This window comes from Pantherophis guttatus, chromosome 2, assembly GCF_059756535.1.
Source record: "Pantherophis guttatus breed Tessera chromosome 2, ASM5975653v1, whole genome shotgun sequence".
Taxonomy (NCBI): domain Eukaryota; kingdom Metazoa; phylum Chordata; class Lepidosauria; order Squamata; family Colubridae; genus Pantherophis; species Pantherophis guttatus.
In genome coordinates this window covers 157,024,201-157,050,580 of record NC_142064.1, presented here as the reverse complement: position 1 = coordinate 157,050,580, position 26,380 = coordinate 157,024,201, and the positions used below count along the sequence as shown (strand labels likewise).

Sequence of the window (26,380 nt, the reverse complement as noted above, 5' to 3'; positions counted from 1 at the left end):
AAGCCAAGTAAGGGGGTCCCGCTACGGATTAGGACGGAAGACCGTCTGAGCACTCCAGGATAGATGGCTGCACCAAAAAAAAAAAAAAAAAACCCTGAGAAATCATCCCCGTAGGAGGCCAGAGATGAAGTTGGATTCGACTTTTCTCTCTTAAGAGTCGTGAGAAAATGAAGAGCGAGGATAAAAGTTAGCACTTTTCCGGCGCGCATTACGAAATAATGAAGAGGAGCCGTTCTTAGAATTCCCACAACCGGATGAAAAGAATTTCGATTCCCGGGTTTAACCGGCGTTCTAAATCAACAAGCTTCGAAGGCTTGTTGAGCGCTGAAAAGTCGAAACCCCTCGAAACATTTCCACTTATTCGAGAGCCGATTTCTGGCGCGGCCAACACGTTTTAAGAGCCCTGAAGAACGTCGCTGGCGGGTCCCACGAATCTGGGCTGAGCCAGGCAAGCGTCCTTCTTCTCTCGAGGTTTACACTTCAGGAACAAACCACCCCCACCCCCAACACTTCTCTCCCAACTCAGTTCTTTCGTCCACGCTCTCTTAAGTCTTCAGCAACCCGGCCGTCGAGCGACCCAGAAAGCGACGCAAGAAACAATAGGCGAAGCTCGGCTTCCCTTTCTCCGCGCACAAGCTCTCAAAGCCCCGCCTCGCCCCTGTCGGATTGGCTAACCGGGAATTTGGGGAGCCCCTGAGCAGGGCGTGGGAAGGCGGAGCCGGTTGCGCGCGCGTTGCATTGTGTGCGCTTGAAGTGAAGCTCTGGGCGTCGCGGGGGGGGGGAGTGAGTGTGTGGTGGGTGTTAGGTGCGCGCGTTGCCGCCGAAAGTGGGGGGAACGGCGGCGGCGGGCGAGGGGGAGCGCGCGCTCCCGCGGACTCTAAGCCTTGTTCGGGCACAACGCTGGCTCCGCTAAGAGCAAGTCAGTGTTGGCGGAAGAAGCGGAGGCGGTGGCCGAGGAGGAGGGAGCCGAGCGGAGCCAGTCGGGCGCCATGGAGGAGCTGAGCAGCGTGGGAGAGCAAGTCTTCGCCGCCGAGTGCATCCTCAGCAAGCGGCTTCGCAAGGTGGGCGGCAAGCGAGGCGGCGGGCAGCAAAAAGCAGCAGCGACGCCGTCGCCCGACGCCTCGGCTCCCTCTCTAACGCGCCTCTTTTTCTCTCTCTCTCTCTCTTTTTTTTTTTTCCCTCCCAACCTCCCCCCTCCCTCTTCCCCCCTCCCTCTCTCTCCACACAGGGCAAGCTGGAGTATTTGGTGAAGTGGAGAGGCTGGTCTTCCAAGTGAGTCGGACAATGAAGCGAGCAGCTGAGCGCCAAGCCAGCCGTTGAGCTGAGGGGCTCCAGGGCGGGGCTTGAGGGGCTTGGGGATGATGGGACTCGGGCGAAAACAAGACCCGGGCGGCGCGGCTGCAAAACCGCCAGCCGAAGCGGAAAAGGGACTGGCGGAAAGTCCGGGACTGGGGAAGCGCGCGCGGAAAGAGGGGCGGGGGGGGGGGGGAACCGACCGCCTGCAACCTCGGCTGGACTTGCGAGAGCTTAGAAGTTACTTCGTTTCTTGCGGGTGTTTTTTGTTTTGTTTTGTTTTGTTGTACTCTTCCCCCGGGAGCATTTCCTCTCGTCCGACCTTTTTTTGTTTACTTAGTAATTAGTTAAATTTTTGCGCCTGTTTCTTTATTGGGGGTCGCTCTGCCGGTGCCGGCTTTGAGTAAATTTCCCTGCTTGGCTTCCATGTGTTGCTTTTGCCGTTTCTGCTAAAGAACGAACTTCTCTTAAGCCTTTCGTCTCCCTGGTTGTAAAGGGGTCGGGTGGGGGGAGCCCTGGAGAAGCGTAAAGCCGCCTCCGCAGAAATAGCAAAAGCTTCCTTTGCTCTCCGTTGACCCGCTTCTTGAAACCCCGATCTTCCCGCTCATGCATGCAGGCTTTGCCCACCCACCCCCCAGCCCGCCCCACTTGCAGAAGAAGGGGAAAAGGGTTGTCAGGCTCAAAAAGGAGCCTCTCCCTTTACCCCTCCTGCCAGCTGCTCCTGAAAGCCAGACTTTCCCTCTGCTTTTATCCTTTTCCTGCTTGACTTCTCTTCTTACACCCCAGGCCCCCCTCCACACACACGTGCCCAAGTTATCCATAATGCATCTCAGTGTGCTCTTTTTTTTCTTTCCCTGATTGCCTCCCATGCCTTTTCCATTAAGCAAATTGAACGGGTCCAGTCATAAAGCACAAATTTTTCATTGAATGGCTGCAAAAAAAATAAATTTCATCCCAGAATTAAACTAGTGCTTATTACTATTCAGCAAGTTGTCTTAGGTCCCCTGGCCAAGACAGTCTTTAATTAATTATTACTTTCAAGCCAGCTTTCCCTCTGATGCCCTCTGGTTTGATTAAATTGCAGCTCTCGTTACTCATAGCCAGCAGGGCAGGAATGCTTCCTTGTTGGGGGTTATGGGAGTTGTAGTAAGTGTGTAGTGCGCTTTGGTTAGGCTTTGCCTCAAAATGCAGTCCTATAATAAACAAAATCTCTAATTGTGAATCGTATGTTGTAAGAAAGCAGGGTATAGTAGTGAGTGATTTTCCTCTTTTCTAGGCACAACAGCTGGGAACCTGAAGAGAATATTCTTGATCCAAGACTCCTTTTGGCCTTCCAGAAGAAGTGAGTAAGCCACCAACCTTGCTGAGAGGTGGGAGGAGGAGGGCTTGTCTAGGCAGACCAGCTGGAATTGTGGAAACAGAATACAGAGTACTCTATTGTTCCTCCAGATTGCAGCCCATTGGCCTGTTTTTCCTTGATACCTAAATGTTTTAAGGGCCTGATTAATGAAGAAAGCTCAAATGTAAAGTTGATTTGTTATGCTTTTAGACAGAGCTTAATCAGGTTTCATGTTTTCTTTGCTTCTGTATTCAACCTAGGGGTTGCCATGTAGATTTCATTCTGTACATTGATAAAACTATCCAAGCTAATATGAAAAAAAAGTTCCTGTATTGTAGCACTGAAGTGGAGAGCATTTAGGTCTGTCTCACTGGGTGCTGAAAAGAAGGCTGCTATCGCTAACTTGATGCTTCTGTTAGCATCCCTAACAGCTGCCAACAGCTTGCCTTGGTCCTCATGCAAGTTTTATGGATGTGGAGAAATTATAAAAATTGTTACCGGTCAGAAAAGAAGATACTAAATAGTATGTTCTCTGAATACAATGTACAATAGTAGAATATTAAACAGTAGTATCTGTGTGGGGTGGTTCAGAAGGTTCAAATTGGTGCCAACCCCAGCCCCATCCTTTTCTACATGCATTGAGGATTGTGCATACATAAAAAAGGGATGTGGTTCAGATCATGTCCACTTTCTTGCCCATTGTGCTCCAATGTAGGTGCCACTGATATTGGGAACTATTGAATATGCATGATATTAGGAAAGAAATGTAAAGCTAAACTAGCTGGCATACAAGTGAAAAGCTGTTTGGTTTTGGAAAGGAAGTATGCCAGAGATAGAATTGTGTCCAGGGTAAAGGCAAGACGTTTCTTCTTAAATCTGTTAGCACATAGTAGTTGTGCAGGTTGCATGAACATTGAGATGTTTATAAAATGGTCCAAATTGATCAAGTAGGTGAAGATACTAAGTGATATATTCCCTCAGTACAAATAGTGTGATAACAGATATGCACATTAATTGGACAGGAATGGAAAGTTGAAACAATGGTCATAAAAGAGAAGTGTGTCAAAAGAATTGGCAAAAGTGAGCAAATACATGTTTAGATTGACAGTCTGTATTTCTATACAAAACAAGTCTTAGATTTGTCCTTTGGCTCTGGAACAGCATTCCCAGAGATCTTTATGTGTTCCATCCTAAGCATCTTCCGAAAGTCTTTGAAAACTTGGCTTTACTCCTAGGCCTGAAGATAGGTAGCTACTGAGCCCCAATTTGTTTCTCCTGGGGTGAGCATTACAGACGTTCATGAACTATTTCTTCTGTTTTTATAGTCAAAATTCTCAATCATCCAGACCGAGTTGTCTGGTAGTTGAGTCGTAGTAACGGGACTTATTTTCTTGTTGGTTCAAAATGTTTTTCTGCTTTTCCGAGAGTTTCTTCAGTCTGAGCAAGTTAGTTTGGGGGACACTGCATATGTCCTCCAGGGGTTCCTCCTACCCAGTTTTCTCAGGCTGAAGAAGCTACTTGGATAAGCGGCAAAATGGTTTGAACCAACAAGAAAAGAAATCCAGTTGCCATGATTTAATTTATAGACATCTGGGGTTTTTGTTCCTTTTAAAATGTAAGCAGAAGTTGCACTTTTCATAGCCCAGAGTCAGGTGGCCTCTAAATATAAAATAAATATACTGATAATCACCATTTTCAATGCTTTATCACACTTATGGAATACAAATTCTAAAAATAATATATTGCTGCATCCTCCCACCAAAATTTCCAGTGTGATTCAAGAGGTTGACTGCGCAGGTTTGAGCAGCTTTCAGAGTTTGTACAACTGTAGTTTCCTGCACATATTTTTGGAAAAAACACGAAACTGATTTCCTGTGCAAGTGACAATGTTACAAGATTTATAGATTGGGCCATGCCTTCTTCCCAGCTGTGTGCTGTTTCACAGTGAAAAGTGCAACTTTTGTCTCCTGTAACACATTATAGATTTGATTGTGTACTCTTGTGTTCCATAGTTATTTTATCTAAATTTTAATTCCAGTAATATAGTCCTAGAAGAAAAATTGATAAAAAGGGCACGGAAATATATGATGAATTTAGCATGTGGTATATAAATGCTAATAAACAAATGCCTGAGCAGGGGGTTGGACTAGAGGACCTCCAAGGTCCCTTCCAACTCTGTTATTCTGTTAAATGCATTAAAGCTGAGAAATTCTCTAAATGGGGATGATGAGAACAAGAGTAAATAACTTTGTAAAACAATATAATTATTTGCATGAGATGTGTCTACTAGGCCTGGGATTTAAAATATTAAATAAATAAATCAAAGATGGATCTGTTAATAAATGTCAGCCAAGAAACTAGAATCTCCATTTTCAGTAGCTGTGTTCCATAGTATTAATAAATATTGCTCTTGATGTCATATTTGTGCTTTCTTATGGGTTTCTGGCCATTGTTGGACTGAAGAATAATATTGGAGTATTTAATTCTCCTTACTCTTTGCAATTTTACTACATAAAATGATTAAAAATAATGTATCATCAGAGGAGAAAATAGCAACATAAGGACAAGTAAATAGAGTTATTTCAAACTTTACAAATTTATAACTGTTTCCAAATTGTAATTCTGTTGTTCCATCTGTTTTTGTCTATGCAATTTTTATAACTTAAGTGAAGATAGTTCAAGTGATAAGATGAATTGGGCTTCCTGGATATCCAACAAATGAAGCCCTCAAAAGTAATAATAATGAGATAAGAGGTTTTAAGATCTATGCTACCAAAGGAATGGAAGATATATGATAGGTACAATGCTGGTAAAACATTGTCACCATGGCTATCCATGTAGACATATGAAGGAAGAAGAATGCTTTGGCTGGGTACAATCTCCCTTCAGTTGATGGGCACATTCGCTTCTGTGTACAATATTCTACCAGTCAGTCCAAAACTTGGTTCATGAAATTTCCCTTTCATTGACTTCAGTGGGAGAAATAAAAAAAAATCAGAAATTGCTATCCCAGTGTTGACAACAGCCTTACTGATATCAATATGCCAGTGTTTAGTACTTGTAGTTCACCTCGCAAGATTAACCTAACTCATATCCGACTCAGACAAATATCATGTCTTAGAATAAGCGCGCAGCATGGGCCATATCTTTAGCCTGACATTATGCAAAGAGAGCTCAGATGGAAGAATGATGGGAACAGATGGAGAAAAGACGTTCTGCACAAAAAGGAAGGTTGGTCCACAAAACCTCCTGACCTTGTAACACATATGAGAACATTACTAACCAATTTTGCCTAGAACCCTCAATAGGTACTTATCTTGACATTCCAGACACATTTGTCCGGCACCAAATTCTGTTTCCAAGTTGAAAGACAAGACAGCATTGTACACAGGTAAGCATGGAAATGAGGAACATATCTTAAACTGCATCTCTTTCCCATACCTTTTCCCGATCTCTTTTCCATATACATAAGACACATTTGCATGGGCTGTGTTTTAGCATTTGCCACACCCAACAGTAGAAGTTCTCATTCCTAAGAGTCCTTCAATTGGCAAAGATCAGGTGCTTCATTACAACTGCTGTACAGGAGCACCTTTGGTTTGCAAAATTAAAATTTCTATACACTGGGCAATACACTGGACACAGTGTATCTCTCACTGCAAAGTGAAATATGCTCACAAAAAAATTAACGGTCTCCTTCCTTACTGTCACAGAGAATGCAACATCAGGAAGGGCATGAGGATGGTCTAAGCAATCAAGGATATCATTCACTGTTTCTCCTGACCAAATACTTGAGTGTATCTCCAGATTAAGGGGCTATGGGCTCCTGCTGTCTGTTGCCAGTTCCACTGTCTATGTTTTCCCTTGCTGTCCTACAGGTACAGGTTGATGGACAAGATCAGAAAAGAGATTGTAACCTTTGACTATCAGCAAAACCCAGGATTTTCCCAGATGTTCTTCAGTGAGGTATTGACCAGCCTCTCCAGGCAGATTTACATACCTCCAGAGCAGACAGTCATACAATTTGCTGCCCTGCTGTCTGTTAAAGCACGGTTTCCAATGCTCAAGACTCTGCTCTTTGTTTCTTCTGAGGCAGTTCTATCCCAAAGAGACCGTTCAATAAAAGCTCTGACATTGTCCTATGCATTGTTTGTGTTTTGTTACAATGGAATAGTGACTAAGACTTCTTTTTCTATAGACATTGTAGCTGTGGATATTGAGAGTCTACATGTATCTACATGAAGAGTATCAGGTTGAAATCATTGCCATAATATCTGCCTCTGTCTCGTCTCAAGGTGGCACAAGAGAATCCAAAGAGTTTGTTAGACTGAAGGCTAGCAGTTGCTATGGGCGTCGTCCTCTATGCGCTGAGGGAAATCTTTTCTGTGTGAACTGATGGGATAGATGCCTGAATCAATTAGTAGAGAATAATCAGGAGGCCATGGGATACTCGCACAAGAGTGCAAAGTTGGTCTAGTCAAAGATGGCAGAGGCTGCAAAATGAAGGGTGGCCTCATAAGGAGCAATCAATGCGTTGATGCCATTTTTCATCTTATTATGCAGTGTCCTTGTGTAGGGACCTCTTCTGTGTGCAGTGTAGAACATATTTTCCTGCCAAACTAGGGTTTATTTTGCTCTTGCTTCCTGTGCGTTACCACCTAACGTTCTAGGGGAGAAAAGAGACGTTGCTCCTTACAGGCCTGTTGGTTGTTTTGATGTAATGATTCGCTAACAAATTCTGTGGCATTCCTAGCATGTTGTGCTCTCTTTTTTTGTCCTGTCGTTTTCTCCCCGGATGTTAAATAAGACGAGTGGCTGTGTTTTGCCAGCATTGCAGAACTTAAAATGTCTTTTGTTCAATCCTATGCAATGAGCCACTGGAGGGTGCTGCTACCAGTTTATGAGAACCCGTTTTCTGTATGTTGGAAGAGTGGCTGTGCCATTTCTTCTGCAGCTGGGCCTCCCTAATGCTGAAGTGGTATTTGTAGTCTGTTCAGACCCCCTGCTTGGGAAGCTGTGTTACATGAACTTTCCTTCCTTCCCTTAATATATTGTGCTCCAGAACTAAGACAAGAACATGACATTTTTGCAGAAGGGACAAGGTTACTGCTGTCTGAATGGGGAAGGGAATTCTGTGGGGTGGTTGCAATTACCTGTGTGGATTGGTTTTGTAATGATGCAGAAGGTGTGTTGGATGTTGTTTGAGTTCAGTAGCTCGCATTGGGTGGCTGGCATACAGCGTTGGCAGTACACAGTTTGAAATTGTTGCCCATGAAATGTGTTGTTTACCTGTTGTTATTGTATTTGCTGATTACAGATGATGCTCTGCTCTCTGGGTATCAACTGCCTTAGGTATAGAAGCCAGTTGGCCAAAAGAGTAAAGCTTGTTACCTGAGCGTGACATGAGCCAAGAGTAACTCAGCTGGCTTTCATGCCTAAGACAGGACTAAAACTCACAATTTCCTAGCTTTTAGCCTGGTGCTTTAACCACTAGACCAAACAATTCCCATAACTAATAGATAATATCAAATAATATTCTTTACAGAGGCTTGTGCCTCAAAGTTCCAATTTTCCCAGAAATTGAAAGCTTACTTTTTGCACAGAACTTCCCTTGATTTTATTCACTTCCCTGAGTTATTTAAACTGTTTCTTTCATTGGTCTTTTTTTTAAAAAAGACAAATTGTTTTTATTTGTTTTTTTATTGGTTTATTGTTTTTATTTCATAGTTTATGGAAACTGCTTTGATATTTGCTAAATGAAAAGTAATAAAAATATTGTAAATGGGGAAAGAAATGTACTTCATAAGCTTGGATATACGAAATACAAAATACTATACAATCATTTTGCCTTCTTCCATGGTTAATCCAGTTATAGATATGCCATGCATTTGTATAAGGTCTTCACAGTGTTAGTGGTTTTAATTTTGGTCCCTCCACCAATGATCCTTTACATTGAACTGACGGGTTTTTTACAATGCCACATGTTGAGTCAATGTCTTCTTTCAGCTGTCTGCTGCAGCAGCCCCATTTTTGTCCCCTGGTTAGTTACAAAAAACTCAGTTCTTATCAACATCAATTTAAAGTAAGAAAGAATGCATCCCTTTACATTTACTTAAACCCAACATTAGACCATTTCAGTGGCCATTTGCTCATTTTAAAGAGGAGCCCTGGTGGTGCAGTGGTTAGAATGCAGTACTGCAAACAAATTGCCCACAGCCTGGAGTTTGAATCTGACAGGGCTCAAGGTTGACTCAGCCTTCCATCCTTCCAAGGTCAGTAAAATGAGGACCCGGATTGTTGGGAGTAATAGGTGACATGGTAAACCATGCAGAGACTGCCGTAAAGCACTGTGTGGCAGTAGATAAGTCTTAAATTCTCTTGCTTTTAAAGAGACCCTTCTGGAGCTTTTACTAACCTGAATATAAGTAATCCTCATTTGGCAATCACAATTGGGACGGACAATTAGATCATTAAACGAGGTGGTTGCTAAGTGAAACCATAACTGTGCTTATGATTTTACTTCAGCTTTCCTTTGCTATCAGACCTGCAAAAGTTATATATGTGAGACTCGGTTGTAAAGTTACTTTTTCACAACTGCAATTGTGTCCAGTCACTAAATTAGGACTATCTGGAGTTTGATATCATTTGGAAACTTGGCAGCTTACTGCTTATCCCTAAATTAAGATTTTTTTTTAGGAAGTTTCAAAAAGCTTGAGAGACTCTCTGGGAAAATTGTCAGTTTATTCCTTGTCACTGCCTCTTCTTTTTTAACCAGTTGCCAATGTATAAAAGAGAAATCATATTTTTAAAGAATACAGAATATAATCAAATCACCAAGATGCACAGTTGTAACAAAATATAACAATGCATAAAATTAAAAATTATTGGTGGGGGGGAACAAGAAAATAAAAAGTGGGAAAAGGAAAAACAAATTTTGTATATTAAATTTATATTCATTGATTAAAAAGAATACCATATAATGCTATATTACACCCAGATATGTTAATTATAAAATCTAAACTTAGGGACATAATTCTACATCCTTTGATTAGTAGAAAATAAGGTACTTGTTTTATCTCATGAATACTTCATTTGTGTGAGTCTTTGATAAAGTGAATATTTGATTTTTGTCAGGTGGTGAGGTTCCTAAGGAAGTGGCAATGTCAGCACATTTAACTGTTGGTGGAATACATACTGGAGTATATTGACTTTCAAACTAAAGTCAACATAGCTTAGTGGTTCTGGTTTTAGCTTAGCTTAGTGATTCTGGTTTGCACAAGACATATGTTAGTGGTAAAATTGGGCTTTGGTTGTACTTGGGCTTTCTGGCCAAAATATACCAAATATTGACGAGTATTGTATTTACCATTAGCAGGGAATGCTACATGTGGCACAGGCATAATCTTGTAATTCTATTACAAAACATATGAAAGCTTCAATTGACCAAAACCATGTTGGGCAATGGAAGACAATAATTATGGGTTAATCTTGTGATGACCATGGCATTTGGAAGATTGTGGCTTGGAATGGAAGAGGAGTAAATAATAAAGGCTGAATTAATGAAGTGAAAGAATAATCATTATGAAAGTAAAAAGAAATCAGTGGAACAACTTGCTTCCAGAAGTTGTGGGTTTTCCATCACAGGAAGTTTTTAAGAAGAGATTGGACAGCCATTTGTCCAGAATTGTACAGGGGTCTCAGGTCTTCTGCTTAAGCAAGAGGTTGAATACCTCCAAGCCCCTTCTGACTGTCTTGTTCTCTATTCTGTATGAAGAAAGAAAGGCCGTACTCCAACAGAATGAAATCTGGATCTTCTGAATTGGAGTCGATGTGAATACATGCAGGAGAGTGAATGTGTGGGTTTGATTATGAATACAAGGGCTAAAATGTGTGTCAGAAATTATAAATGAGTTTTATTTAGATTATGGTGGATATGTTTAAAAGTATATTGGTAGTAATACAAGTTATACACATTCTAAGAGTGCAGAAACCAGGGGTGAGTTTGAAGAAAAATATTTTGAATGCATGCAATCGGGGGGGGGGGGGGAGATATTGTGACATGAATGGTTAGAAATGTAAACAAGATAATAGTATGAAAAGCGCTACTGAGCCATTTGGAATGAAAATGACAATAAGAATACTGATTGCTTGGTGAGTATCTACTTGAAAGTAAATCTATTGGCTTTAAATAAGCAGTATAACCATAACTATCTATATGTATTCATGCAAATATGTAAATAAAAGCCTCCCTACAGAATGAATGGAAATTAGATACCAGAAAAGAAGATGTGAGTGCTGTAACATGAATTAAGATGGAATTCCACATTTATACATGGAATTATGCTAATAGAAAGTCTGAAAAAATGTTTGGTAAGAATGATGAAATGGAAGGGGCTGTGAATAAGAAAAAATACATATAAGAGTGCTACAAAAAAACAGAATGAGAGAAAGATATGTGTATGGAGAGGGGGAAACACCTATTACAAAGAATGCTGTCAAACTTTCCACTTGTTGGGCACCTCAGGAGAAATTCAGTGAGAAGTGATCACTTAAGTGTGGGTTTTAAAAGAAGAAAAACAGCATTCAGCATGAACGGGAGCTGAATTAATGTAGATTAAATATAAAGTGAATTGTTAGTAAAGAAAGAGCCTGTAGTACAGTGGACTAAAGCACTGTTATTAACAGATTAACGTCTGCTGCTTGCAATTACTGCAAGTTCAAATCTCACCAGGCTCAAGGTTGACTCAGCCTTCCATCCTTTCAAAGGTAGGTGAAATGAGGACCTAGATTGTGGGGGCAATAAACTGACTTTGTATAAATATACAAAAGTATGAAGGCTATTGCTTAACGCATTGTAAGCCGCCCTGAGTCTCCGGAGAAGGGCGGCATATAAATTAAAAAAAGCAAAGCAAAAGCAAAGCAAACAAATATGTTGATGGTAAGTAAGGATCGCATCCCTTACTTATGATTCATTCTATTCATTCTTTCTTCAAATGAATTCAAGAATGAATAGAACAGAAAATTTATGGTTGGAGAGAGTTAGTGAGATCTTGCAAAAGAAAGAGATGAGAAATTTAATGAGCAAAAGGCAGTGTATTGACATGCTGGAAGCAAAAATTGTTTGCAAGAATAAAAGTGTATGGAAAGATTGTTAGTGTTTTTGAAAAGTGGACTGAGCTTAACTTACCTTTATTATGACTTAATATTTTTGTCTTTATTATTTCTTGCTCCATTTTTGCAGTTAGCATTATGTTACTTATCATGAAACAAAATACAGATGGTCCTTGACTTACAACAGTTCATTTAGTGACCGTTCAAAGTTACAATAGCACTGAAAAAGTGATTTATGACTGTTTTTCACATTTGTGGCCATTGTATGCTCATGTGATCAAAATCCAGACATTTGGCAATTGATTCAAATTTATGACAGTTGCAGTCTCCCAGGTCACATGATCACCTTTTGTGACCCTTCTGACAAGCAAAGTCAATGGGGAAGCCAGATTCACTTAACAACCATGTTATTAACTTCATAACTGCAGTGATTCACTTAACTGTGGCAAGAAAAAAAATGTAAAACGGGTCAAAACTCATTTAACAAATGTCTCACATAGCAACAGAAATGTTGGGCTCAATTGTGGTTGTAAGTCAAGGACCACCTATAGTAGGATATGTTTGTATTTGAAAAAGCCTTGGTATTGGCAGGGCCAACCCATGTATCTGTTGATACTGTCAAAAAGCTCCATAGAAGGTTGGAGAAGCAGAATTTATCTTTGAGAATCCAAGCTTATTATACTTCAGCAAAACTCTTTGAATGTAGTTTTACTTGATTATCATGTCTACCAATTTTCCAAGAACAGATGCTAAGCTAATCGTGCTGTAATTTCCCAGATCTTCCATGAATGATTCCAGGTCTATTACCTAGCCCAGCACGTGGAGCAAGTTACATTTCTGCTAGTAATTTAGCGATTCCACATTTGAGTTCTAACTCTTGAACAAATACCCTCAGGACCCAATCATTTGTTACTGTACATTCTCTCCTAATGTAGAATCTTCTCTAGGTACCTCAATTTGCTTCACTTGTCCCAGTTCCCTCCCTAAGGAAGTTAGATTTCTCTTCTATATTTTCTGTGGTACAAACAGAAAATATAGTTCATGTATTTCCTCAACATTCCCAATAACATTCCTGAGTGTCCCTTTCACTCCTCTGTTGCTTAATGGCCCAGTCACTTCCTTGGCTGGTTCTTTGCTCTGAATATATTTAAAGAAATTAGTTTTGTTCCCTTAATTTTTTTCCCTCTACTGTACCGAAATTATAATTATTGGTACTTGCTGGATTATCATCTTATACGTCTTCTTGTTTGTACTTTATGTTCTCTTCATTAGGACAGATGTTCCCTTTCCTGCTTGAAGACTTTTTAACTTTTTACAGCTTCCTGGATACCATTAGAAAAAACAAGGCATTTTCCTGGACTTGTTGACCCATTCTTACATTGTGGTTATTTGTGGTTTTAAATAGCCTATTATGAAACAAATGGACTTTATTTTCTTTTGCTTCCTTTATTAAAAGTTGATAAACTCCTTCAGGGGAGAAAGATTCCTGCTATATCACTTTGGTGTACTATTCATTTGATTGGCATTCTGAATGAAACTGAGAAAGGCCAACCAATTATTTTTATGGAAGTTCTACTATGTGAGAAAGTATCGCCTTTGCAATTTCTACTTTCTAATTATGCATGCACTTGTTATAGCGTACTGTATCTCCTTGGTTACAGGGAGAGATTACAAATGGTAGATTCTTGTACAGCCTTGCATTTTTCCCCCTTTCCTGGTCCCACCTTTTCCCTCTCTTGTTCTTTGTCTTCTTTAAGATACATACACTACTTTAGAAAAATTAATCAGTAGAATTCCCATTCTTCCATCTTCCCCTTACCTATCTGTGTAGAGGAGATCTGATATGATGCACCATGTTTTGCTACTAGCAGTTGCAACGTGTAAATTTTAGTACGGCAGGGATATGTCATTCTCACTGCTTTGAATATTAACATTTAATGCAGTCTCCTTAATAACATGGAATGCTAAGATGTTTTTCCCTGCAGTCAAACATAAACTGATGTTAATTAAACCTTTGAAAGGCAAGCACTTAAACTGCTTTCTGCAGGAAAACAGACTCCTATTCTTCCTAAAGGTAAATAGTTTTTAAAGAACATGCAGGTGGGAGAAATATTACAGTTTTGATCAATAGTTTTTCTAGATCAGGGGGAGGGCCTTCTCTGTGGGGGCACCCACTATCTGGAACAAGCTCCCCCCGGAGATATGGAGGATCCCGGATCTGCGCACCTTCCGCCGTGCTCTTAAGACCTTCTTATTCCAGCAAGCCGGCCTGGCCTAATTTTTCTCCCCTTTCTTTTAAATTTTAAATTGAAATTTTAATTTGTTTTAAATTTATTGGGATTTTAATTGTCGTGGGCCAAATTATTTAATTTGGTTTTAAATTGTTTTTAACTTTTGTATTTCTGTATTTTATCCTGTGCCTGTTCACTGCCCTGAGTCCTTCGGGAGTAGGGCGGTATACAAATTTAATAAAACCTAAAACCTAAAACCTAGATCAAAATTTTACTAGATAAGATATTTGATTTTAATTTTGTAGGATAGTTGGTATTCTGCTAACCCTTCCTTGCGGATATATACTTCTTTTCCCCATGCACAAAAAAATTATTTTCATCTGAATATTTTTCCTGATAACTCATTCTTTGGTTTTTAAATTTAAAGCAAGTAACTTCAATGATACTGTAATGCTCTTGTACTTTAGCTTTATGAGACAAAAGTTTAAATGCCTCTTTTGAGTCAGTTATGAAAGCTTCTTTGCTGAAACATAAATGTTTTTTTTCTTTAGCAGGTGGACCAGAAACTGGTATCTTTTTTTTTTGTTTTGTTTTAACCAGAATTTTTCTACATCACTGTCTTGACATGGACCACTGCAAAAGCAGTTATTTGAGATTGAGGAATTACATATGTTTCTTACAAAGCAACAACTAGCCAAGTTAAATTGTTACAAGAGAAAGTTAAATAATTACTATCTGTTTATAACTTCCCTCCATCTGAGCAATATAGAATTTTGATCTCTGCCAAAAATAAAGTAGAGCTGGTAATCATGTAAGGATTTAATGTTGGACCAGAATTAGGGAATTCCAGATTCTAATCCATTTTCAGAATAGAAGCTGATTGTCTAACTTTCTCAGGTCAATCTATCTCACTGACATATTTGAAAAATTAAGAGGAAGGAATCTAATGTGTGCCACATATATTTCTTGAAGGAAATACACAATCTTGCAGAGAATAGAGTAGAGTAAAACAGAATAAAATAAAAGTCTTTATTATATTACACCAGATAATAATATTCAGAAAGAGGAGAATTTTGTAAATTACTGGCCTTTAGACTCAATCAAATTTAAATAATGTAATATTATACCATCTATTTCACACAGAAAAATGAATAACACATTCCAGATCTATTAATAGCTGTTAAATTTTTATTCTAAATTGTGGGGGAAATATATTATGTTTACAGAAAACGAAACTTTTCATATACTTCAGCTGCATGTATCTCTGCATAATTTGGCTGGAAATGAAACCAAGTCTGGCTTTCCACCCCATCCACTACTTTCACTTGGTTGTGGACATGATCAGTCATTTTCCATGACCCTTAATTGGGGATTTCCCTATTTTAACCGTCCTTGACTGGAGAAAAGGAAAAAAAAGTTTTATTATTTATTTTCCTTATCAACTGGGCCAAAAGCGGAATATTGCAGAACTCTTTTTAACCTGATTAAAGGGGGAGAGGAGACTTGCACATTGGCCATGTTAATCTATCCCTTATCTTTCTTAAATCATTGAGAAATCTGTGAAAGGCAATGGCCCTATTGGTACGAAAGGATCTTATTTTTTTTAACTTACTAAAGGTATATAATGAAACTTCTTCAAATAAATCTGTATCCCTAAAAATGTTTAGCACACACAAAATTTTAATAAAATTTGGTTAAAGTTTACGATGAGATAAAATGCAAATAGAAACAAAAATCAAGAAAAATAGAAAAAGTGCAAAGATGAAGAAAGAAAAAGGAAAAAGTAGTAGCTTCTGATTTTTTTTTCAGTGCAGTGCAATACAAGAAAAATTAGAACCTCAATCTTTTACATTTGCAATGAATTCAAATCATTTCTATAACAACAAAATCTAATCATCAAAACTTAAAATCAAATTTTCATTTCCCCCTCCCCCCATTTCAAGCATAAGTCCAGAATTGTTTTCCAGATGGAAACAAAGCTAAACAAGTTCTTGTCTTTAATTAAAACAGTTGATTTTGCTAACTCCATCAACTATATCACCTTCACTGTCCATTTTTCCATTGTGTCTTACTATCATTGAGCAAATAAAATTCTCACCACTATCAACATATATAATAATATCAAACCTAGAAGAAAGACTTCTGATTTCAGTTTTATATTTATTTCAAAAATGTTCTGAATTAAAATAAAGATCTGTCCCCAGTATTTCTTTACTTTGTCAAAAGTCCATAAGAGATAATAAAAAGTATTACATTTCTAATGTACATTTGAAGTTCTCATATCCATAAATCTCTCGAGTGAAATACCCATGATGCATCATTGTATAATTTTTCATTTATAGTTCAATGTAAACTTGTCCATTTGTCCATATGTTTTCCATTGATCAAGTGTTATGTTGTAACCAAAGTTCTTTGCCCATGAGGTCATACAGTCTTTATTACATACTCATTTCCCAAATTCAATTTCCCAAATTCAATTTCAACAACATTTTATAGACCTTAGCAATAGTTCATTAGCATACAATGCAATTTCAAATTCCCTTTTTACAAGCTTAAGTCAAGATATAAGATTTAAGTTATTTCTTATTTAAGTTAAGTCTTTTAATTGTAGATATATGAACTAGTGACAAACACTGCCTTCTACAGTTCTTTCAACTTCAGGTTAGGTTTACTTCAAATAAAACATATTTCATCATAGGTCCACCAGGTGGATCCAATTGTCATTTTAAAAAAAAGACTTCTTGGGGGTGACAACCAATAAGATATCTTAAGAGAGAACCTTATTTTATATTCCAAATTTTTAGGATGCATTTACCTTAGCTGTGTAAGATCCACTGTGAGGTAACAGTTTAATGTTGGACAATGCACCCAAATCTCAATTTATGGCCTTTCTATCCAAATCTCAACTCATGGCCCTCCAGATCTAATAATCTTTTATTTTTTAGGGTCACCCAACCCTTCATCAAAACTAAGCAGCATGCACCAAACTACAGTATAATCTTAAATCTGATAAACCTCTTCTGTCTTTTGCATCTTGCAACAATTTATATTTGATTCTCAGATTTTTTCTTTGCCATATGAATTTAGAAATACATATCTTTTTGCCATTGCTTGAATGGAGCACTAATCATTAATATTGGTAAAACATCGTCTTGGGTAACACATTTATTTTAACAAAACTTCTACCCAACATCAATAACTTCAGTTTATCCTTGATAAGTCCTTTTTAATGTCATCCCAAACAGCAACATAATTGTTCTGAAATAATTTAAAAGTTGTATTAAGTCAATATAGCCCCTAGATATTTGATCTTTTTTCTACTTAAAGCCTGACTTTCTTATTAAAATTTTATGATTATGTGCAGTCAAATTCTTTACCAACATTTTTTTTTGTTTATGTATTTTAAAACTAGTTAAGGCACCTAAGTCATTCTGTTTCTTTAAATTAAATTAATTAAATATAAAAATATTTATAAATATTAAATATTCCATTCCATTTTGGGGGGGTCTTGTAGAAACAAAACTAAATCATTAGCAAAAGCTCTCCGTTCATATATTTCTTTTTTAACCTTCACACTCAACAATTTTTCATCTTTTCTGATGTCTCCATTCAAAAGCTCCAAGACTAAAATAAGAAGCAGAGAAGATAAAGGACATCCTTGTCTTCTGCCCTTTTGAATCTTGCACAGTTTAGGCAAATCTCCATTAATGATAATATATGTTTGATGACATATATAAATCGATTTAATCCCTTAAATGAATTTCTCCCCAAATACATATCTTCCAAAACTTTAAACATAAAGACCCAAATTAAATAGTCAAAAGCTTTCTCCACATCCAAAAATATTAATGCTGAATATTGTAAATATTCAGTAGTATCCAAGGCACTTTGTCTCTTAGCTGCCTTTTCAGCAGAAACCTAGACTGATGTTGAATAAAGGTCTGTAAAATCTTTCTCAATTTTTTTATTAAGAGACACATCCTGGTCTTCCTTTAGCAATAAAACAATATTGACTTCTTTCCAAAACTGAAACATTGTAGAGTCTTGCAAAGTAATGTTCATCCTTCAGTGATTGCAAGAATTGTCTTTAAAACATAATTTTGATTCGAGAATCTATCCAGACCTGGTGCTTTATCTATTTTTATGTTTTTAATGGTGTCTGGTATTTTAAAAGTTGTTATAGGTTCATTCATAGTTTGTCTCTAAGCTTGTGGAAGTTTTGGTAATTGTTGCTTTTGTAGATCTTTTTTTTCCAAATCCACTTCCTGTTTCCCTTTTGATGAGATAAATATTATAGCTGTTTCCAAGCCAGGCATGGGTTCAACTATGTATTCTAATTATATTTCTTTGATAGATATGAATGCTAATATTTTAACAACTGCCTTAGTCGGTAGATTACAGCTTATTCTTTATCATGCACACAGCCCAGGCTAGATTTATACAGGAATTTCAAGCTTCTGACATAATCAGGTTTTTAATTATGTTTGTGCTGTACTACAAAATAAGTAGAGTCTAACAGCTATAATTTATTTGGATGCTGAGAAAGCCTTTTATATGTCTTGATTTTTTAGCACTGATGATGTTACCTAATTTGGGTAATGAAATGTCTGCAAGAAAACAACCAAACTTTGAGAGCACCAAGGACCCATTTGATTTTTGGCTTTATTTCTGAGCTAGATTTTTCTTTTAGTTTCCTCAATAACAAATTGGTGGGGGAGGTATGGTTATTTTAAAAATCCATTAATGAGGGAAATTCTTAAAAGCTGTGGCATCAGGATAATGTGTATAACTTTATCAATAAAAAGCCTCCATAATAATAAACTTTTTTGAGTAAATTGATTCTTTCATATTATATTATATTAAATCGACTCATTTTAAAGGACTCGTTCTTTGTCAGTTTTTTTTTAATGTAGTTTGATTTATCAGAGCATTTCTTGGCAATGTATTCAATTCAAGCATGTGTTGTTTTGTCCAGAAGCCATTGCTATATCTTTTTTAAATAATAATTTCATTAAAAATTACAATTAAACAAATAAAAACTAATGCAAACTAAAGGATAAATGAAAAAGTAGTGCAGAAAATAAAAATAGAACAGAAAGAAAAATATAGTAAAGAAAATGAAAAGAAATATGTAAGGAAATGAGTTTTCCCTTCACCACAGTAAGTACAAACAATTTAAGTGACTTATCACCTTCCCTTAAAATACGACAAATAATCATATCCCATATCTTTTCTATAAATTCTTAAAGCCTTGTCATTCAGTTCTGATCAGCAAAAGTCCATTAAGCGTTGCCATTTATTTATTCCTTTTTCTTTTTACAAGCTTGATCTTTAATCCTTTCAAATAATGCCATAAAACTATTTCTTTTCATTTTTTCTTTGTCCCTTCTCACAATTTTTTTAAAATTTTAACAAATCTCTTTTGTAAATTCCAAACAGGAAAGTTATCTAGCTCATTCTTTGTGAGTGTCAATGCATTCCTTGTCGTAGGGAATGTTCCAAATGGCTGGTTGCAATTTCCTTGCTGTTGGAGATTCTATTCAAACTATTCAGGAGTTTGAACAGGGACTCTTGTGGTCAGGACAGGTCTTCCTATTGTCACCTTTGGGGCTGAAATTGACTTCTGTCCATCTAATTGTGTATTAATTACTACATTAGACACACATGTATATATCTTAGCTATCCTCCTAGTATTTGAACATTGTCAGGAATTATAAATTCGTTTAATATACAAGTAATAATAATTATGGATTTCTGGGATAAGTGATTAATACATGCAATGTTAGAAGGAAGACTCTATACCAGATCTGCAACAACACCTTAACAAAATTTATATTTTGAGCAATATATTATCAAAATTATAATGTTGATGTGTTGATGTATATTAACATTAAGTAATATGGATTGTGTTTCCATTAAAAAAAATTATCCATTGTAATAATATCCCAAAAGCAATAATAGTGAAGCAATAATATGGTCTAGTGTTTTATGTAAATCAGTTGGGTTGTCTGTATTCATACTATGATTTGTTTCTACCATGTTACTTCAAATAAGTCAGTGTAGAGCTAAAATTTCTACATCTCTTCTGTATTATTTGATGGTTTCTTATTAGTCCGATTGCAATCTCAGAACATCTGTGGGTATAAATTTTGGGGATGCGGCTATAGAATACTGCACTATTTTTTTTTAATAATTTCATTTTCCTGCATTTTTAATGTTTAGGCTTATGTATGTACCATTTAAAAGGAACTAAATACATTAAATGTCATGTATTTTTAAAAAATACATTTAATTTCCAATTTAAAGAATGCTGACTTTTTTATCATATGTACTTATTAAATTTGTATGCTGCCCATCGCCTAGATGTTACCTATAAGTTGTGGTTGAATAGTAATCTGTTATATTAAAGTATTTCAATTGTTTTATATAAGAAAATGGCTAATTGGGTAAGAGGTGAAATGGTGTAAACATTGAAAATACATGCCATTTGACCGTGAGGATGCTGTGATAGTTGTAAGCTTGAGGGCTGTTTGTAAATCACATAATTACTCTGAAATAATTTAGAATTTGTATTAGTAATATAATTCCTAGTTATTTGACATTTTTCCACCTTAAAGCCTGACTTTCTTACTAAAATTTCATGATCTTGTACAGTCATATTCTTAACCAACATTTTTGTTTTTTGTTTATATAATTTCAAGCCAGCTAAGGCACCAAAGTCACTCCATTTCTTCATTAAATATTCCATTCCATTTTAGAGGTTTTGCAGAAACAAAACAAAATCATTAACACAAGCTCTCAGTTCATACGTTCCTTTTTTTAATCTTTTCAGTTAATTTTTTTAAAAAATCTTTTCTGATGTCTCTATTTAAAACCCCCAAGACTAAAATAAAAAGCAAAGGAGATAAAGGACATCCTTGTCTGGTGTCCTTTTGAATCTCGAACAGCTTGGGCAAATCTCCATTAATGATAATAGGAATTTGCTGAGACGTATAAATCTCAGTTGGAATGGAATGGAATCTCAACTACACTGGAATGGTGTAAAGATTGTAAATAGACTGACATTAGACTGACATTATCAAAATAAATAGTTCTAGTATTACTTTAAAGATAAATTTATTCCCATTTACCAGGAAAACATATTAGAATAGTTTGCATAGTTCTGGAAGAGACCAGACAATTGCTAAAAGTCTGAGAATGTATAAAGGCAGTTAAATGTATTGGGTGTCTCTGGGGAATCAAAAAAACCCCTACAGGTGGCAGTACTAGAGAAAGACACTCCTTCATGCCAGTCCCAGGATTGGTACCAGTGACTGTCTGTGTTAGGTGTATCTAGCAATGGTGGGTCCTGTTTCTGGCATTCCTGCTAATACATACTGACTCATCCACATTTTGCCACCAAACACTGTGACCTGCTCTTGGAGGAGGCACCATCGATATTTAGCCTTAACAATGTAAGGAAGCTCTAGTATAGGGCTGTCAAACTCACAGCCCGTGGGCCAGATGTGTCACACGCTGGCAATGCCCATGCTTGGTTTAATAAAGGGGAGAAAGTCACGATACATCACATGACATTGCTGTGATGACGCAAGTTTAATGCCCCTGCTCTAGTAGGTTAAAACTATCCAGTCTAGTCAGCATTCTTTTTTCCCAAAGGTTACCAAAGAGGGACCATTCTGTCCCTCTAGCAGCTGATATATTTTCTTCATAAGGGACTCCATCAAGCATCTTTTGAAAGTAAACAATATCTGCTGGATCATCTATATCCACTGGTGTACTTCATACAAAGAATTAATAACACGCTATCACATCACTCACTGCACCTCTAAATATTTCCTGTAGATTCTCAAAATAACTTTTTAAAAGTCGAAATATTTGAAATACTTTTTCTAATGATTTACTCTAAATAGGTATTACATTTTATTTAGCCTTATTTTCTGCAGCTCTTCTTAATATGAATATTGCCTTGACCACTTTGGAAATCTCTGCTAATGATACTATAAAATATTTTAATATTTTTGTTAGAATATCGGTACTTTCATATTTTATTTCTGTAATATTCTCTAATGGTTCTTCCCTGGGTCCCCAACTTGAAAATTTAACTACTGGCTGGTATGTCCAATCTACTTCCATAATAAAGATAGCTGAAAAGTATCATAAAGTGTCTCTGAGAAGTCCTTATCCTTCCCTAATAATTCTTTGTAATCCAATGAATACATTACCTTATGCAAGCATATGTTAAACTCACATTTTCTCACAGCAACAATCTTTTTAACATTTCTTCGATACCACTGGATTAGGTATATTTATTTCATTGCTTGCTGTAGAGTTGCAAGCTGAGCTTCAAATGTGGTTTTGAGTAAACCCAAATATTCTGGATAGATTTGATCTTCCTGTTTGGAAACATTCATCTTTTGAAATCCAGTGGACTTCCTTAGCAATTTTCCACATTGAATTCTTTTAATAGTTTTTGGTTATGTGTTTGTTTTGTTTTGCATCTAAGTAACATCACAATTACTTTTGATAATATCTCTCTGTATATGTGGTGTGTATATTTGATATGTAATACAATGGGGTTTTTTTAATTTGGAGGTGTTTATATACTTAAATCAGTGTTCTTTGAAAATGTACAAAATGCCTATAAACAAAAATTAAACACAGTCAAGTGTTTTGCTGGTTCAAAAGTCATTGTCAAGTTTTTAAAGTCAGTATTTTATTTTAAAAAGTTTTCTAGCGGAAGTAATATCATTAATACATTTAAAATTGTGCCATTAATATTAGAAATATACTTTGCAAGGCAGTAAAACCAGAATAATTGATTTCTGCACACAAAATACTTGGAGGGAATGACAAAATATTTCAGCATAATAGAATCTAGTCTTCACTACAACAGAATGATTCATTAAAGTGTAATGAAGGAATAGCAGTGACCAAATTCTATCAACTGAACTCTGGTGATTTGTGATACAGCATATTCTTATATAAGAAACAAGCAAATTTGTGTTCTGCTGGTAATCCATATTCCTATGTAGTGAGAAAGACTTCAGTCTGGATGGATCATAAGATTCCTATGAAATTTGTAATGAATTTGTCTGAAAACAAAAATAAGGCATCTTCTCCTGAAAAAGAAAAGTAAGAGGATAATTTTCTGTCTTCCCAGGGAACATGACAAAGAGGTACAAAATCGGAAAAGAGGCAAACGACCCAGAGGCAGACCAAGAAAAAATGTTGTAAGTAATGGTGATTTCTAGGACCCATTGAAATTACAGTCACGGGGGCATTCTTGCTTGTAGATAGCTGGATTTCACCTGCTATGGTGCCTGGTAATCTCTTGTACAGTCTAAGTTTGATTCCTATCACTTGGAGTCAATATTTATTCATCATTGGCAGCATCTAATTTTACTTAAGAAGCTACAAGTCTGTAATGAGAAACTTTTACATATTGAAATATAATAAGCAAATTATAAAAGCAAATTCTGTTAGTTTTGAAAAGTAAACTGTTATCCAGACAGAAAATTGATTATGTAAATCTTATTTAAGAGAATAAAGCTTCAGCAAGATTATTGAATAAATGGGCCATATTGATGTTGTTGTCGTTCTGTTTTGCCTGTGTTTAAAGGAACCTGAAGCACCCTCCAAGAGCAAATCCAGCAGCTCTTCCTCCTCCACCTCCTCTTCGACTTCCTCTTCTGAAGAAGAGGATGAAAGTGACCTTGAGACAAAGAGAAGTCAACGGAACAGGGAGAGTCACCCAGTGCCTCAAAAGAAAGCTCAGATTTTAGTTGCCAAACCTGAAAACAAGGACTCGGCTAGGAAGAAACGTGGGCGGAAGCCACTGCCTCCAGAGCAAAAGGCAGCCAAGAGGACAGTCAACCTAACCAAGGTGCTTAAAACAAATAGAAAGGAATTGGGAGGGGGAGGGGGGTCCAAATTGGCAAGCAAGATGCAGCCACAACACAATGCTCAAAGTTCTGGCATTGCCATGCTTAAATCCCACATGAAGGAAGCACAAGGTGCCTTCGGTGGCTTTTGTTCTGGAGCATCCTCCAATGATAACCTCTCCAGCCTAGTGAAGAATACTACCGTTGGAAGCCCAAATTGTGGTATCAGCTGGCAAAGCTCCATTGTCCATTATATGAGTAGGATGTCACAGAACCAGAGCTCCGCAGATGCCTCTGCAGTGGGACGACTGACTCTGAAGTCAGCTATGTCCTGCAAGAACAGCCTAGGTTTGGATTTAAAACTAAAAAACCAGAAAGGTTCTGGAAACCTGGAATTGACTGTGCAAGGATCCAAAGTGACCAAGAGACCGAGTGGCAATTCCATGGGGGAACAAAAGACAGGGAACTTGCACAATGGCAACAAAGTTCCTTCTGGCTCTCCCAGCAGCCAGCCATCTTGCAACCAAGAGCTCAACCTACAAGCTTTAAACCTGCAAAGTGTGAAGAATGGGCCAAACTCCGCCAGCAGTAGCCATATCTCTCACCATGGATGCGGGGCAGTTGGCAAAGGCAGTGGCAACAGTTTAGCAACAAAGACAAGCGCATCCAAGGGCAGCGGACCTGGGAGTGGCCAGAACATCGCCAACACAGGGGCAACATCAACAGATGCAGATACTTGCAAAGGTGAGAAACCGGCACAAAGAGCAGCTATTAGTGAGAGAGATGTAGCTACCAAGAGTAATACCACCTGTGCCCAGGAGGGATGTCCCACAAAAGACAAGACTTCAGGCATGTCAGAAGGGAGCACCGGAGAAGAGGAGACTAGCTCTGATTCTGACAGAGATTCTGCTTCTTTTCCTGGAGCAGACCAGAATACGTCTGTTTCCATCCAGACTAGCCAAGACTGGAAACCTACCCGGAATCTTATTGAACATGTTTTTGTCACAGATGTGACAGCTAATTTGATCACAGTAACTGTTAAGGAGTCTCCGACAAGTGTGGGCTTTTTTAACCTAAGACATTATTGAGCTCCAAGGCAGACGAGCATTCTTCCTCCGTCTCATTTGACTCTCCCTTTACTGTCCCCTTGGATATTAGAAGGAGAAACAAACCACATTAGTTAGAACCAGAGAAATAAGGTTAGGGGCTCTTTTTCAAGAGTTTTGGCTTTACTCATGTTACTCGCCAATACAGAGGAGTGTATTGAAAACTACAACTCCATGCTTTCCTGTACTTGAACACTTTAGCTATATGATTTGAAAGACCAGAGGATATATATATATATATACATGAATATATATATATTCATTCTCCTGAATAGGTTCTCTTAAGTTTCAACACTTCTCAGCTTCTAGAACAAATTATATTAGTTTGAAAATTTGTGAACAAATCTATATTTAGGATATCTGCCAAGCACCATATAAAAAGTTTGTCTTAAGGGAATGTATGTAAGACATACTTCCAACTTGCTTTGGAAACTAGAGGGTATGATATATGAGACAGCATTGGTTTGGAGCTGGAACTAACAGCTATCAAGTAAGTTTGGTCCAGGTTGAGCATTAATCTCTAGATACTTCAGAAGTATCAATTAACCTGTTTGAACTAGTATCTCAAACACTTGCGAAGAAAGTATGCTTTTCATTCTGCCAAATATATCAGCAGATATAGGAAATCAGCCTTGGAGAACTGCAGAACAATGTTCTCAAGAACTTGAAAAAACAATATGTTTTTCAACTTGCCAAATGTCAGCAGATGCCACTCAGAGGAGAATGCTGCCTCATTTTTAATATCTCGGTGTACATGAGTGTATGCACGTATATGTAATTCAGGAGATTTTTACACATTGGGAAATTCTATATGGAAACCAGTTCCATGTAAAATGTGACGTGTGTAAATCATTGCTTAAATAAGCCATGTGTTCTGAGAAATTGCTATATGCTTATGTGGTTGAGACCACTTGCGGGTCCCCAATGTGTTCACGCACACATGCATACACATTTTGCATGCTGTTGCTTACACAAAAGAAACGGAAAGGAGGCAAAATTAGAGATTTTGCTGATGTCGAGATTTTATAAGCATAAGATGCCTTATAATGTGAGATGAAATACTATTGATGTGTGCTGTTCAAACTGAGTTGAGAATTTTTGGAACTAGAAAGCAGGTTTTTGAGGTTTCTATGCAATTGATATCTTTCTGTAGTCCTAAATGCTCTCTTGAGCTTGGATGTTTGCTTGCAGACATTTCATTACCAAACTAGGTAACGTCATCAGTGCTACTGAGTGTGGTGTTAGCCGTCTGAGTGTGGGGTCACACACCCCATCAATACTGTCAGGGCATATTACTGTACTGTTATAAAAACATGGAGCAAACACCAGAGTTACTAGCACTGATGATGTTAGGTAGTCAGAGAATGAAACATCTACAAGCAAACAACCAAGCTCAGAGAACATCTAGGAGTCCATAGT

General features: G+C 37.5%; 1 protein-coding gene across 1 annotated transcript; it reads left to right on the top strand.

Moving 5' to 3' along the window:
- Window positions 1-334: 334 nt before the first annotated feature.
- LOC117663009 (chromobox protein homolog 2) lies at window positions 335-25,125 on the top strand. The gene is made up of 5 exons (XM_034412818.3): window positions 335-1,061; window positions 1,229-1,272; window positions 2,570-2,635; window positions 23,135-23,204; window positions 23,594-25,125. Exons 1-5 carry the CDS (start codon window positions 990-992, stop codon window positions 24,941-24,943), a joined length of 1,602 nt encoding a protein of 533 aa, XP_034268709.2. The 5' UTR covers window positions 335-989; the 3' UTR covers window positions 24,944-25,125.
- The last annotated feature ends 1,255 nt before the right edge of the window (window positions 25,126-26,380 follow it).

What these genes read in the sequence shown, in the direction of transcription:
- LOC117663009 (XM_034412818.3), top strand. Translation starts at nt 990, where the DNA reads ATGGAGGAGCTGAGCAGCGTGGGAGAGCAAGTCTTCGCCGCCGAGTGC. An exon ending in TGGAGAGGCTGGTCTTCCAA is followed by an intron (nt 1,273 to 2,569) that starts GTGAGTCGGACA and finishes CCTCTTTTCTAG; the next exon opens with GCACAACAGCTGGGAACCTG. An exon ending in CTTTTGGCCTTCCAGAAGAA is followed by an intron (nt 2,636 to 23,134) that starts GTGAGTAAGCCA and finishes CTGTCTTCCCAG; the next exon opens with GGAACATGACAAAGAGGTAC.